At 36.4% G+C, this 16,518-nt stretch overlaps 2 protein-coding genes across 4 annotated transcripts in view; one reads left to right on the top strand and one right to left on the bottom strand.

Annotated features, from left to right (window-relative positions):
- trmt6 (tRNA methyltransferase 6 non-catalytic subunit) overlaps positions 1-6,617 on the top strand; it is a 20,785-nt gene extending 14,168 nt beyond the window's left edge. Inside the window, exons 11-12 of one of the 2 annotated variants that reach the window (XR_015517809.1) lie at positions 3,466-3,975; positions 4,133-6,275. Coding sequence is in view for 1 of the 2 variants with exons in the window: in NM_001037392.3 (NP_001032469.3) it covers positions 3,466-3,645 (180 nt within the window). In the remaining variant the exon portion in view is untranslated. 2 annotated transcript variants of the gene reach the window in all.
- chgb (chromogranin B) lies at positions 6,070-16,518 on the bottom strand. Of its 2 annotated transcripts, none has more exons than XM_087297874.1 (5): positions 16,378-16,518; positions 16,126-16,172; positions 15,944-16,037; positions 10,952-12,738; positions 6,070-6,785 (listed from the first exon to the last, which is right to left on the bottom strand). In XM_087297874.1, the coding sequence occupies exons 1-5, from the start codon at positions 16,421-16,423 to the stop codon at positions 6,726-6,728; spliced, it is 2,034 nt and encodes a 677-aa protein (XP_087154000.1). In that variant the 5' UTR covers positions 16,424-16,518; the 3' UTR covers positions 6,070-6,725.

Here is a 16,518-nt window from a genome sequence, read left to right as displayed (position 1 = left end):
CTGGCAGCTGCATTTTGTACTAGCTGAAGTTTGTTAATAGCGGATGCTGGGCAGCCAGCAAACAGAGCATTACAGTAGTCCAGCCTAGAAGTCATAGATGCAGAAAAGCTAGTTCATGCTTTTGAGATGGATAGTATACTTCCTAACTTGGCAATGCTTCTCAGATGATCAAATCAGCATGCCTATCGTGTCACACATGAGCTGCTGAAATATATCTGTAGTTGTGTTTATGGCCGGGCGTTAGACACACACTCTGTCATTCTTAAGCAGAGTATATGCAGTCAAAACTCTAGCTTTTTGTTTCTTGTTGTACATATTGAAGGGGGAGTTTAAATTGCTATGAAAATACTACAAATAACAGATATAATTATTATTCTGTCCCAACCAATTGTATTGTCCTAATAGCATAAGAACTGCAGAAAGCAGATTGGGTAACTTAAGTGACTTTACTGCCAATTGTTCTTTCTTAATATCTTTCTTTTTTTTTTTTTTTTTGTAAAACTACAACAAAGATGGGAAAAGTATGTTCATATTGACATTTACTTTAACATGTTCAATTCAACCAACAGTACTATTTACTAATGTACATAGTTTTTAAGCATATCTTAATGAACATATGAGAAAAATCGAATAAATGAGACCATTTAATGAGAATATTTGCAAAATAATCATATTTGTTACACCACCAGCATAACGTGTAAGCCATGAAGAAGTGTTCGTACAACAAAATACAAGTGGAATAAAACTGATGATAATCAAATGACGCTTGAATATTTCCAAAAATAGAGCTTTAGTAAAAATAGAGCACTTATGGACATATATTTTAACGTTTAAATCAGCCACAGAATTAAAACACGTGTGGTACTCTTGACTGTACACTGAGAGAAAATGAAAGTAAAACTAATCTTAATGCAGTACTTTAAATGTCCACTAGGTGGCTGGTCAAAACCACAAGTGGCTAGAAGCAACTGCACAACAATGAAAGAAGTTCAAAAATATATGTTTTGGCAGGCCGAATCTATTTTTTTGACGTCAGTTGCAGGCCGGAGGGAGAAGGAGGGGCCAGCAGTTTGAGACTCCTGATGTACAGTGTTTACATTTGATTAATCAATAATAGGGGCAGGACAAAATAGCGAGATGCATGAGCCTTGAAATTTCGCTTTTCATAATGGCGGATCGAACATATCAATGTTAGAATTCTAAGAAATATATGTGCTGTCAATAAAAGAAATGCATTTTATAACTTTTTGATGCATTTTCCTTCATTTACAAATATCATGATATATTGTGGATGTTTTTCTTTTAATATGTTGCTGATTATGTGAGCTATCATTCTCGGGGGCAAAGTATCATGAAAATATTGTAAAAAATCTATTAAATGAGACCATGTGAAAGGAATATTATTCAACATTTCTACAATTGTATATATTTAAAAAAATGCAGTCTTGTTGAGCAGAAGTTGTTCTTTTAAACATTAGATAAATTAGTTAACCCTGGAAAGAGTTGATGATAATAATGCAGTAGTCGAAGTTGTGTAACTATAAACTGTTAAATAAGTTTCATCATTTCAGTTAATTTAAGAAGGTTTTTTATTACTAAAGTTTAATGTAAATATATATTTAGGGTCCTGAGAAAATAAAGTGTTAAGTGAAATCCAGAATAATTAAAATGCAAAATGAATTTGGGCAACATTTATTTCATAGGGCCCTTGATGTTCACATTAATCAGTTTCTGAATTTGCATCTTTAATTAGATATTTGAACATTTGCTCAAGGGTTTGGTTTTATTTAATTCATCAAAAGCCACAGCAACCATTTTAACACATTTTACAAGCATTTTCTAATTCGTTTCAAATCTCTATTATATCTCCTGAAAGACTAAATGAACATTTCCACAAAAATATTAAATAACACCACAGTTTGCATGTTAATTAATTTTTTTTTTTTTTTTTTTTGAGCACCAAAGTTAACTAATAAAGTAATGATGCTATAAAATACTTTAACATTGAAAAAAGTATCACAGGAATAAATTGCAAATAAAAAATGATTTTGAAATATATTTACAGTACAAGTATTACTGTGTTCAGCATTTTATATATTTAAGTAAAAGCAGGCTGTGAAATGTTTTATAAATAGTTATTGTACTGTCCTCCCTTCCTCATTTGTCTCTCAGAAGTTTGACAGCAAGTTAAACTCCATCCATTATAAGTGCAGAAGTGCAAGCTTTCCATCATTCAGCTTTTATTGCAGCTCAGATGAACTATACAATGGATCAAGGTGAAAATAAAAAGGAAAAAGATTACAATTCTTAGTAATAACTAAAACACATCAAATACAAAAATTATAATACACCGTGAGAATGGTGTTAATTTGACACACATTCGTATTTTTGCTTTAGATTTCTGTGTATTCTATACATTTGTGACTAGCATTAAAAGTCTTAAGGCACAAACTATGCATACAAAAAACATCTGGTCTACTTTACACATTAATGTCAGAAATATACATATCTCCCAAATTGAATGTAAACAGAACTTACAGCTATTATCAAACTATTTACAGCAAGAAAATGACGAGGATTACCCACATCTGGCAGTCACACACTTGCCATGCGCTCAACTGCTCACTTCCTGAACGTTTCATCATTTGCAGTTTCTTAAAGTGACCCCTACCGCAACAAATTCACTAAAGCACTTTTAAACAAGGCACAGAACAGTTATACTTTGTTTTAAGTTACAATTTGTGCTGTTAACAAGCCACTAGTTAAAATTTTAGCTCAATAAAACTACTAATTAGCTGCTTTCAAATAGTTAGCAAAATAGTACTTGGACTTAAGTATTATGTAGGACTAGGGATGTACAAACAGATCTTACTTTATAAATACTAATAAACAGAAAATATCTTAATAGTAAGCATGCAATAAGCCAACAGTTAATGGTAATTGCTACTTAAAGTCTGCTTGAAATTAAAAATTACAATGTTTATTTTGCTTGCTCACTTTGCTATTCTTAAAGTGAATAATTCATCTGTGCAAGTCAATCCACTGACAAAAATGTTTGTTTTAGTAATCTTCAATTAAAGTTAAACCATTTCCTTACACATTGAGAGCGGCTTTATTTCTGTTGACGTCAACTTGAGGGCTTACATAGCAACTGCATATCAATACCTTTGATGCACAAAAGAAAGCCCCGCCCCCTACTCAATATTCCATTTCAGTTAGAAGTACATCACAATACTGAAATAAGTCTCAGCAACTTCCAGTTCACACAAACTTTGAACTAAACCCAAATGGATTAGTTCAGGTTCTGCATAAATTGGCACTTGTATGGTTGTTTATGAAGCTTTTGTTGCATTTCTAGCTAATCTACATTGCAATATAATTTCTATTATATTAGATGACTCATATTGTGTAATAATGTTTCTGTCACGCCCACCCACACTCGATACTTGTGTGTTTGTGTTCCAGGTGCTGCCCAACCGGACTCATCCAGTGCTGCTGATGAGCGGAGGTGGAGGATATCTGCTGTCCGGAACCACAGTCGACGCAGGCACTGCCAAAACCAAAAATCCACACAAATCAGAAGAGCCCGACGCCAAGAGGCTGAAACTGGAGGAGAAGGCTTCATCATGTGACAGCTCCGTCTAGTTCACTTTAACTTATTTAAGGGAGAACCTAACTAAATCAGCGTAGACTCGCACGTTTAGCCAGTGCTTTATTCTCTGTATGAGTTGCACGACTTTATTATTTAAAGTCTGTTATGTACTGTGTTATTCCTTTTTTATTTGAAAATTTGCATTTCAGGATCTACAGAAATCCTCCTTATTTATTTTTATCTTGATTATATGTGGAGGAAGGAGAAGTGTTCATCAGTATCCTCTGCACTTGGCTAATTTCCCAATTTTGCTTGCATAAAAAAGTCAATGCACCAGTAAACCCTCTCATACAAAAGCCTATTAGTCAGTGTTTCTCAACCATGTTCCTGGAGGACCACCAGCTATGCACATTTTCCATGTCTCCTTAACCAAACACACCTGATTCAGATCTTCAGCTCGTTCGCAAAAGCTGAAAGATCTGCAATGGGTGTGACAGACAAAGGAGACATCCACAACATGCATTGTTGGTGGTCCTCCAGGAGCGTGGTTGAGAAACACTGTCCCAAGTACCATCTGAAATGCTCTGCATTGTTTGGTAAGACTTTATAATAAGGTTTTTTAGTTAAAGTATTTATTAACATGAACAAACAATGAACAATACATTGATAACAGTGTTTATTATGTTTGTTAATGTTAATGAAAACAAACAAAGTAATTCATTGTTAATGATAACTCAGTGCATTAGCCAGTGTTAACAAGCATGAATTTGTATTTTAATAATGCATTAGTTAATATTGAATTATGATTAGTAAATGCTGTACAAGTATTGTCCATTATTAGTTCATGTTAGTAAATAGATTAACTAATAATACATTATTGCAGGGGTGTCCAAACTTGGCCCTTAAGGGCCAGTGTCCTTCTGAGTGTAGCTTCAACACAGCTGCCAGGGTGTTTCTAGTACAGGGGTTTCCAAACTTTATCCTGGAGGGCCGGTGTCCTGGAAAGTGTAGTTCCAACCTCAGTCAGACACACTTGAACCTGCTAATCAAGCTTTTATTAAGAGAAACGGGTTTGTTAAAGCAAGTCTGAGCTAAAATCTGTTTAGATAATATGTGGAGGAAGGAAAAATTGTTCATCAGTATCCTCTGCACTTGGCTAATATCCTAATTTGCTTCCATAAAGTCAATGCACCAGTAAACCCTCTCATACGAAAGCCTATAAGTCAGTGTTTCTCAACCACGTTCCAGGAGCACCACCAGCTATGCATATTTTCCATGTCTCCTTAACCAAACACAACTAAATCAGATCTTAAGCTTGTTATCAAAGGCTGTCAGATCTGCAATGGGAGTACCATCTAAAATGCTCTGCATTGTTTGGTAACACTTTACAGTAAGGTTTTATTATAGTTAATGCATTTATTAACATGAACAAACAATGAACAATACATTCATAACAGTGTTTATTATGTTTGTTAATGTTAATTAAAAAGTCATTCATTGTTAATGATAACTCAGTGCATTAGCCAATGTTAACAAGCATGAATCTTTATTTTAATAATGCATTAGTTAATATTGAATTATGTTTAGTAAATGCTGTACTAGTATCGTCCATTATAAGTTCATGTTAGTAAACACATTAACTAATGAAAACCTAGTGTCATTCTGAGTGTAGCTCCAACTTTCTTAAACACCTGCCAGGACGTTTCTACGCTCTTAGAAATAAAGGTACAGGAGCTGTCACTGGGGCCGTACCTTTTTAAAATATACATATTTGCACCTATTGAGTCTATAGTAGTACATCAAGGTACATATTAGTACAAAAATACACCTTTGAGGTACCAATTTGGACTCTTCAGCTTCAAATATGTACCTTTTGAAAAGGTACTGCCACAGTGCAGCTCTCGCACCTTTATTTTTGAGAGTGTAGTACAGAGGTGTACAAACGTGGTCCTGGAGGGCCGGTGTCCCAATCAGGGTACTCCAAAATAAACCTGATTTAACATCCACAAACTGGGACTTTTGTAGGATTGAAGCGTCCTCGTTTATAGTCATACTGACACTACGCAGCTGTAGTAACCGCAATCAGACACACACCTAAACCAGCCAATCAAGCTCTTACTAAGCTTTCTAGAAACATTCTTGCAGGTGTGTTGAAACAAGTTGGAGCTAAAATCTGCAGGACACTAGACCTCCAGGACACCCTTGTTCTAGTATATTTAGTAAGGGTTTGATTAGAATTGGAACTAAACTCTTCAGGACACCGGCTCAGTCTGAACACCACTAGCTTATTGTAAAGTGTGAGCTTTTTTTTTCTTAGCATCCTTCATGTGAATCCTTTTCATTGCCTTTAAATTGAAATGAAGATAAAGTTGGGAGGATGAGAAAAGGGTTTTGTATCTGAACATTTCATATGGTTTTAGTAATGCTTAAAATGGCTTCCAGCATCAAAACTCAAATGATATCCACATTCATCAGAGTTTGGTCCCATAATTACACCTTTTATTAAATGCAAACAATAAGCAATGCAGGGATGTGTATTATAATTGACAACCATTTTTTTTAAACACATACTACATCATTCACTGCTGTACAGTAGCATGCTCTTAAACACGGTCAAAAGTACATGGGCATTTTGTTTTCTTGGTTATTTTTAGATGTTAATAAAGAGAGAATATTCACATGATGTAGCTAGTTTTGCTTTTTATAAACTGTTAGGTAGCACTTTAGGTCTCACTTCATGCTATTAACTACTAGCTTATTACCTGCCTATTATTAAGATATTAACTGTTCATTATAAAGTATGATCTTATTCTGCATCCCTAACCCTACCCATAACCTAAACCCCACTTTTAATTTAAACTTACTTACTATTAATATGGAGCTAATTAGTAGTTATGTAAGCTAGTAGAGTTACTTAATGGTTTGTTAATACCGTGAATGGTGAGCTAAACTAAAGCATACCGACTTATTCTTGTTTCTCTGGCTTTCACATTAAACATTAAACTTGACTTGCAGGAATAACAAATGCCTAAAGCGATTGTAATCAGATACGACATATAATAATGCATTCATTTAAAGCGGATCACACACAGGCAACACAGAGAGATGACATCTCGGCTGGTTTTCTGAATGGTTAAGTTGTTTCTGTCATCTGTTGATCCTCAGAGGCCAGCTCCTCAAGTTCTTTTAACTGCTGACACAAAAAGCACAGGGATTAATAGTCGGGATTCTTCAAAAACAATGTCTGAAAGGGGTAGTTCACCCCCAAATTGATTGAAAGTCATCATTTATTCTCCCTCATGTGCAATGGTCTCAAACTCAATTCCTGAAGATCCACAGCTCTGCACAGTTAAGCTCCAGCCAGCTCCAACTCTCACCTGCTTAATGGTCTCAAGTTGTCTTGATTAGTTGGATCGGGTATGTACAGTTAAAGCAAAACGCGTTGATTATAGTTTTAATCACCATTTAGGATGGATATATAAATTGGGATGCTGAAATTGACTGCCATAGTATTTTTTTTCATACAGCTTCCATCAAGATATCTGTTGTGTCTAAATGGGGAAAAGCTCATAAAGCTTTGAAAGCACTTGAGCGTGAGTAAAGGCTGAGTACATTTTCATTTTAGGGTGAACTATCCCTTTAATCCCCCACCCCCACCCCCTAAAAAACTCTGAATGAAAGGAGATGTGTAGATGTAGTAAATTAAATCTCATATTTCCACAAACCCCGTTGGAATGTTACAGGAAAGTACCTTTCAGTTACACAATATCCATCATGATGCTCTTGGTATCCTGTAGAGTCCCCCTATCACTCTTCGCCCTTCAGCAATTGCCGTATTCGTGAATAGTTTGCGGGCGGATTGAATAACTCAGATGTCCTTGTAAAAGGAGAACATTGCTGGGAGGCAGTTGCCACTTTTTTTTTTTTTTTTTTTTTTGATGCACATGTACTAAAGAACCACAATTAGAGTATACCGAGGTACTCTCATAGTCTATCAAATGATTCATGTTGAAGTCCAGTAAGAAGATAATTCAAGTGGAAAATTTCAAGCTCCATAAAGCAAGTTTGATTGCATTGATGTCATACTTTGCTTGTAATTCATCGGTCCAGACCGGTTGGCTTAGGCAGTGCGTGGCTGTTTTTTGGATATAAGGGGTCCATTTGTCATACATCATTGCTGTCACCTAGTCCGCTTAAGAAAGTGCACATTATGGTCTCCTGTCATTGACCTCTAGGACTTGGTGTGTCTTGGAACAAGCTGATGAGTTGAATTATTGAAAAGTTCAGTGCATAAAACTTGTATCTTAAAGAGACAGTTCATCCACCAAAAAATAAAGAAATTCTATCATTTACTCACCCAACCTATCTGATTTTCTTCTGTTGAACGCAAAAGAATTTATTTTGAAGAATGCTGATTGATGGCACCCATTGAAGTCCATATTATATTTTCTCTTTACCATGAAAGTCAATGGATATTTACCAAAATATCTTCTCTTGTGTTCAACATAAGAAGCTCAAAGGTTTTAAAACACACAAGGGTGCATACATTTGTCGGTATAGTGAAAGTCCCTTTAAGACAAGTGACTTTACTTGGGGGCCATCTTTGAAACAGCTCCCGGACAGTATGCTCGGGTATTCTGTCCTAATGAGGAAACCTCAAATTCTCAAAAACTGCTTGCCCAGCTTGCATTTGAATTTCATATTAGAAATCATCAATAAAATTAAACAACTGTCCCTTTAGTGTCTTTTCTAAACTTCCAAATCACACAAAATCTGCAGAAACTCATGCCTGGTCTGAGCCTCTGCCCTAGAGTATCATCAGTCTATAACGTTTGTTGATTGGCTGCTGTACTAGAAGGCAGGCTTTATTCGCCATACTGGCCGTTACACTTTTCCCTAATTAAAAAGATGTAAGTGACATGCTTTCTATAGTCTTTGATAAATGTTCCCATTTTAGAAAAACTATTTTTAGACCTCAGGTTTTTATGTCATCTTTAAGATTCAAATTTAAATTTATATAATCTTTAATGAAATTTAGCTGTTTTTATTGCTTTAAAATTAAACAATTAACATTGTTTTTTGTTTAAAATTTGTATTTAATTTTAAACCACTTTAATCCGTGCAAAAAACCTCAATGTCTCTTCTTTAAAGCAATGTTTAAAAGTCCAATGCTCCAGAATTATATTGATTTGTATTTGGATCTTTGCAGGCCTACACTCGAAAATGGGTGTGACAGTTAAAACTTTAAAGGGCCTCCTAAAATAACAGTGTTCAGAACCATCGGCCTAAAGTTGGGTGTAGATGGTGCGTTTTTTTGCCGTCATGATTTTTTTGGTAACACTTTAAAATAATAGTCCATTAGTTAAAGTCTTTACTAACATAAACCGTAATACATTTATTATGTCTTTGGTAACGCTAGTTGTAATTACTTAAATTAAATAACATTAGTTCTTGTTAACGGACAGTGCTTTAACTAATGTGAACAAACATGAATTTGGATGTTAATAATGCTGGAAATCCTGGAAAATGCTTGATTTTTTTTAATATACTGTTTTCAAGGTTAGAAAAGTGCTTGGATTTTGGACAAAGTGCTTGAATTTGAAATTGCAGGGCTCAAAATTACGACCGTTTTGGTCCCGTGTGGGCCCAAAATTGTATCAATGCGAGCTCAAAATATAGCTGTGAGTGCATAAAATTGTTGCTGTGCAACCAGTTTTCACTGCAAAATGTTCACCACATGTGCAGATTTAGGAGACGCCGAATGCATCTTTGAGCTAAAACCCCCAAACGCAGCACTCAGGAATGGTTTAAAACAGTTGTCATGTCTACTTGGGTAAAGTCTAGATAGGGTACACGGCCGGCCGGAAGAGAGAGATGCACATCAATATAGCAGCATTTTTCATAATTCATATTTTTACAGTACTGTGATGGTTGGGTTTAGGGTTGGGGTAGGAGTAGGTGATTAAAAAATACAATTTAAAAGGTAATTTAATAGATAGCATAAATAATACTCTGTATAACTACTGTAAGCTCATTTTTTGAGATGTTAACTTTTGGTAGAAACTTAAGACCAAACTTATAAAGATACTTCATACAGGAACTGAACTTTTTTTTTTTTTACTACTATTTTCAGGTGAACTATCCCAATAAGTCTATGCTCCAAAGTATTCAACAATTTAAGCTGAAATGTCATACTGTGTTTTTAAAATAGCATTATGGATTTAAATGTAAAATAAAGTACATGCAGCACATAAATGTATGTTTACCATGATGGTTAGATGCTGGAAAAGCAAAAGAATCCACCTTGAAAGGGCTTGAAAGGTTCTGGAATTTGAAGTTGGAAAAGGTGTAAGAACCCTGAATAATGCATTAGAAAATGTTAAACTATGATTTAATGTTTTACAAGATTATTCATACTTGGTTAATGTTAGTATATACATTAAGTAATGGAATATTATTCTAAAGTGTTATCAGTTTTTTTCGGTTGCATGGAAATTGGTGATGTTTTTATGATCATGTCTCGTATCCTGAGAAATACATCCAAGCCAACTAAGCAGCTCACAAGCTCCCCATCAATATACATTTTTAAATCAACTGGTGTGATTTGTGCATGAACATACCATCTTCTGATCATCAGAGCTCGCACTGTTTATGTAATAGTTATAGGTTCAAATTTAGCAACACCCAAAGTGAGTAAAACACTTACAGCTCTCATGAGGTGCTTTGAAATGTGCATTTGTTTATTCCATGTTCGATGTAATCTTAACCGAAAAATGAAGAAAGGGCAACATATAGTGTAGCTCCTCCCCTTTAAAAAAAAACAGCCAATAGAGTTTTGTTTGATCACTGCTCTGCCAGTGAGAGTGGTGGAGCTCAAGCGCATCAAATGGAACGCAAATGAGAAGAAGCTGTTAGGGGGCGGGGCATGTCAGATACTAGAGAGCATTTGATTGGTCAGTATTTGATGATGAACGGAAGTATGAGATGACTAATTAAAACTTGATTTATTTAGGCTGAAGGGACAAACTACAAGCTTTACAAGCTTTCTCAGTCCTGGAGGGCCGGTGTCCTGCATAGTTTAGCTCCAACTCTAATCAAACACACCTGCTTATAGATAGTGATCTTGAAGACACTGATTGACATGTTCAGGTGTTTTTGATTAGAGTTAAAGCTGATCCATGCAGGACACTGGCCCTCCAGGACCAAGTTTGCCCACCCCTGTTCTAAACACAAATTTTGTTAGCGTTTTAGAGCACACTAGCTTATAGATATCCTAAAAACTAACTATACTGATTTACCTTATTTTAATCTCATGGGAGTTTGAACCTCTTGTAAAGGATAATGTCAAGCATACTGTACCTCCTGTTGCGGGGCGCTGATTTCCTCCTCCGGTGATTCCTCTTGTGAAATCAGGCCTCTTTTGTATCTGAGAGTCTTGGCGAGCTCCTCTAGAGTGTGGTACGGCTGCTGATCCATACTTTCACCTGCCTTCTGGCTTCTTTTGTACCAGGCTGGTCGGTAGTAACCTCTGTCAATCCATGGAGAGCGTTTCTCATAGACGTCACCTTTGTTGAGTAGACGCTCCTCTAACTCCTTCTTTTTGTTTGTTAGGTATCTCAGCGCAGCTTCTGCTGAACTCAGTTGTCCTTTGTTGAGCTCCTCTTCGGCCTCCTGGCTGGCTTCACTTTCATCCTCGAGCTCTATGGAGTCGCCACGCTTGTTGCGATAATGTTTTTTGTGGTGATATCTGTGTGTGGGCTTCCAGTATCGCTTTGCAATATCCTCATCTTGCTCTTCAGACTCCTCAGGTTGGGCGTTCGCCAAATCCTCAGTTTGTTTGTAGTGACCTTGACTCCTTTTGCTTGGGAAGTCTTCCTGGCTTCTGTCATAGTCTGGCTCTTCGATGTCCCCATTCTCGCTGCGCTTGTGGTGCTTTTTCTTGTGATGGTATCTGTGTGTTGGCTTCCAGATCCTCTTCTCTATCTCCTCACTTTCTTCGTCCATCTCATCTCCATCCCCGTAGGTCCTTTTGTTGTAGCTTGGGAAGTCTTCTTGACTTCTGTCATAGTCTGGATCTTCGATATCTCCATTCTCGCTGCGCTTGTGGTGCTTTTTCTTGTGATGATATCTGTGCGTTGGCTTCCAGATCCTCTTTTCTCTCTCCTCACTTTCTTCGTCCATTTCTTCTCCATTCATGTAGTTTCTTTTGTTGACGTAGCTCGGGAAGTCTTCTTGACTTCTATCGTAATCTGGTTCTTCGATGTCCCCATTCTCGCTGCGTTTGTGGTGCTTTTTCTTATGGTGGTATCTGTGGGTTGGCTTCCAGATCCTCTTCTCTATCCCCTCATCCTCTTCATCTCCGTCCCCGTAGGTTCTTTTGATCATGTAACTTGGGAAGGCTTCTTGACTTCTGTCATAGTCCAGGTCGTTGCGTTTTTCCCGGCTGGTTAGAAGATGACTTCTTTTATACTCGTAGAAAGGAAATTCCTCCTGGCTACGCTCCTCATCGGGATTGTCACGCTTGTAAATCATAGAGAAAAATCTTTTCTGAGGAAACTCCTCCTGGCTTCTGTCATCAGAATCTTCTCTTTTATGCATGTTGAATCTTTTATAGAAACTTGGGAACTCTTCTTGGCTTCGTTCATCATCCATTCCCTCACGCTTTTCTTTTAGTCTTCTCTTCATGAAACTCGGGAACTCTTCCTGACTTCGATCATCATCCATTCCCTCACGCTTTTCCTTTAGTCTTCTCTTCATGAAACTCGGGAACTCTTCCTGACTTCGATCATCATCCATTCCCTCACGCTTTTCCTTTAGTCTTCTCTTCATGAAACTCGGGAACTCTTCCTGGCTTCGTTCATCATCCATTCCCTCACGTTTACCCTTGATTCCTCTTTTCATGAAGCTTGGGAATTCTTCCTGACTTCGTTCGTCGTCCATTTCCTCACGTCTGTCTTTGGTTCTTTTAACGAAGCTTGGAAACTCTTCTTGGCTCCGTTCATCACCCAACTCCTCCCGTTTGTCAGCAGCCTTGTGGAGATGGTCAATGAGTTCCTCATCTTTGACTTTAGACTCTTCTCTTGGTTTTTTCAGCTCCTCTTGAGTTGGTTCTTTAGTATTTTTCACATCTTTGGAATGATCAGATCCTAAATTGAGGTAGAAATATATATATATATTTTTAAAGTTACTTGTAACCAGTGGTGTAAAACAACAAATTGCAAATGAATAAAGTAATTAAGTAATTTTTAATCAGGAATTGTAGATTACTAAATAGTTTTAAAAATGTGTACTTTAACTTGAGTATGATTTTAGTGCTGTGTCAGTACTTTTACTGCACTATTTTCTTTCTGCCTGGAGTCAGTACTTTTTTTTTCTTGTCTAGAAAGATTGGTTAAGGAGAATAATCAGTCCTGTGATTTCTGTCCTATCAAATCATAAAAGGATAAATTGCAAAATAATGGAATTACTGTAACCCAATATTTTTAATCAGGAATTGTACTTTATATTTTTAAAAATATGTCATTACACTAAACATGATTAAGACAACCCAATATCTTTTTAATTCCCCTTAGCTGGCAAACAGGGCGTGGCACAAAGTGGAATGCTTAATTTACAATGAGAAAGATAAGAAACAAGAATATTTATTCACCCAAAGTATATTTACAAATGTGTACAATAAATGCAAACTAAACAAATTTGCAAGTAAAAACAAACCTTACAAAGGGAAGGAAATGAAGCAGTGCCAAATCAAAGATAATAGCAAATTAAACATGCTAACTAAACCCTGACCATGTCTAAATAACTAAAAGGAAAGCTGAAAATTGGGGAAAAAGTCTTAGGAAAAATAGTAAAAACATACTTAAGTATGTGTACTACTTTTGCATTTATTATACGCATTTGTAAATATACTTTGGGTGATTTAAATATTCTTATTTTTTTCTTATTGTAAATAAAGTGTACCACTTTTTGCCATGCCCCGTTACATATATATATTCTTGTTGGCTTAGTCCCTTTATTAATCCGGGGTGGCCACAGCGGAATGAACCGCCAACTAATCCAGCACATTTTTACGCAGCGGATGCCCTTCCAGCTGCAACCCATCTCTGGGAAACATCCACACACACATTCACACACACACACACACACACTACAGACAATTTAGCCTACCCAATTCACCTGTACTGCATGTCTTTGGACTGTGGGGGAAACCGGAGCACCCGGAGGAAACCCATGCGAACGCAGGGAGAACATGCAAATTCCACCAAGAAACACCAACTGAGCCAAGGATCGAACCAGCGATCTTCTTGCTGTGAGGCAACAGCACTACCTACTGCGCCACTGCGTCACCCATATATATATATATATATATATATATATATATATATATATATATATATATATATATATATATATATATATATATATATATATATATATATATATTTTTTTTTTTTTTTTACTTTATTTTTATACATTCAGTGACAGCAGCGATTATAGAAAAAAGAAAAAAAACGAAAGAGAAAAAAAGTAACCCTAGATGTAAATAAAAACAAACAAAAAAAACATTTTCTGTTTTAAAGGAGCTGGAAATACTATGTCCTGTTCAGATACACAGTAACAGGTACCCATCTTTGTTAAAAAATATCCAGTTTTAATTGAAGTTGAGCCGTCATAAACTCCAATCCTATACATAGATTCAAGTCTGTCTATCCACTGTACTATTGTTGGAGAGTGTGGCTTCATCCAATTTATTGTTCTAGTCTTTCTTGCACTTAGTAAAAGTATATGTAGTATATATCTCTGGTTTTTATTATGAGTATCCTGAGGTATCCCTTCAAGCAAGAAAAACAGGGGAGTAAAAGGTAGATCTAACTGCATAATTTTCATAATCTTAATCTACCCCTTGCCAAAATGCAGGTATCTTCAGACAGTACATATTTTTAAAACTACTTAGTGTTGTACAATTCCTGATTAAAACTATTTGGTTACAGTAATTTGATTTAATTGCAATTTATTGTTTTACAATTTGATTGGACAGAAATCACAGCACTGATTATTCTCCTTAACCAATATTTGAAGAAAGCATACTTAAGTATGTTTTTAGTGCTGTATCAGTACTTACCACACTTTTATTTCAACATGCAGTCATTGTCATTCATTCATTCATTTTCTTTTTGGCTTAGTCCCTTTATTAATCTGGGCTCGCCACAGCGGAATGAACCGCCAACTTATCCAGCATGTTTTACGCAGCGAATGCTCTTCCAGCTGCAACCCATCACAGGGAAACAACCATACACACTCATACACTACGGGCAATTTAGCCTACCCAATTCACCTGTACAGCATGTCTTTAGACTTGTGGGGAAACCGGAGGAATCCCACGGGAATGCAGGGAAAAGATGCAAACTCCACACAGAAATGCCAACTGACCCAGCCGAGGCTCGAACCAGCAACCTTGTTGCTGTAAGGCGACAGCACTACCTACTGCGCCACTGCATCGCCCCAACCTGCAATCACTATTTTTTTTTGGTCTACGAAGATTGGTCAAGTAGAATAATCAGAATACTTGCAAAGACCGAGAGAATCCTGAGATGATGGAGATGACCCATTCCTGCTGTATGTACGAGTAAAATCGACAAATGCCCTTAAACAACAACTAAATGAACTACAGAATGCTACGTTTTCAAATACATGCACAATTTGCATAACACTCACTACTTGCTATTCTTGACTACTTTAAGAAGTGCTACTTTTTACTCAGACTATCAGATAATTTGACTACTTGCACTTTGTTTTTGGAAGTTAATGGTACATTTACTTGAGTATGATCTTTCAGTACTCTTTGCTTGTAACTCATTTTCATTTCGGTGTGTATGCATTGCTTGAATACATCCAATTATTAGTTTGCAGACTTAGAATGAAACCACTGACCCATAACCGTCTCATCCAGCAAGCCCGATGTGCTGAGGTTAGAAATGATGGTGATATAGTGTGACCACTCTCGCGCTACATGTCCAAATGATATTTCACTACACATTTAAATGCAAACACTGTTATGCTGGAATTACTCTGAGATGTCTACACTGAAAAAAATATTCATTAGATTTAACATCTTGTTTTTTTAAATAGCTGGTTGCAAATAATTCACATGGGCTGAATTTAAGCTAATTAAGTTGAACATTACTACATTTAAATTGTTTAAATTCAGTCCATATGAATTGTTTACAACTAATTACCTAACAAAAATGTAGTAAATCCAATTAAATATTATTTTGATTGTGCATATTTGATCACCCACTAATAAATCATAATATTCTCCAACCTCAAAAACACACTGAGAGCAACACATACCTTGTGAGAGGATGTTTCTGCATTCTGGATGCAGCGGAGTATCATCGGTCTTATACAGCTCCTTCGAAAGGATCTCAACTAAACACTTGGTAAGCTGAAAAGAAGTAATGTACTTTTACTAAAACGAATGGAAATTTTATTTCTTTGTTTTTTTTTCCATATAGACAGAAGAGACAGCATACCAGCCCCTCTCTTCGGCTGTCCTGCTCAACTGGTATGGACCCTCCATCTGACAGAGTAAAAGCGTGGTATTACAGTAATCGTTATATCAGTATCATCAATTAGCTCTCACTTATACAAAAACAATCTAAAGAAGAGATATCCGTCGGGATCTACTACTATAGTTCTGCAGTGAAAGTGTCGTGCTGCTGACCGTGGTGCTGAAATGTTTATCCAGTGATTCTCTATGTTCAATATCAGAGTATTTCACTTACCCGCAGCGAGGAAAACAAACACGCAGAGAAAAGCCGCGAACTTCATGATGCTCTCAGATGTTTTCTCCTGTCTTTGTTATCCGGATCAGATCTTTTGTCGTATTTTTTTCGGGCTGGATGAGCAGAGAGAAGCTCGTCTGC

Source organism: Danio rerio, chromosome 20, assembly GCF_052040795.2.
Source record: "Danio rerio strain M-AB ecotype USA chromosome 20, GRCz13ab, whole genome shotgun sequence".
In the NCBI taxonomy this organism is placed as follows: Eukaryota; Metazoa; Chordata; class Actinopteri; order Cypriniformes; family Danionidae; genus Danio; species Danio rerio.
Note: the sequence above shows the minus strand (reverse complement) of the source record. Positions and strands in the feature narration are given on the sequence as shown.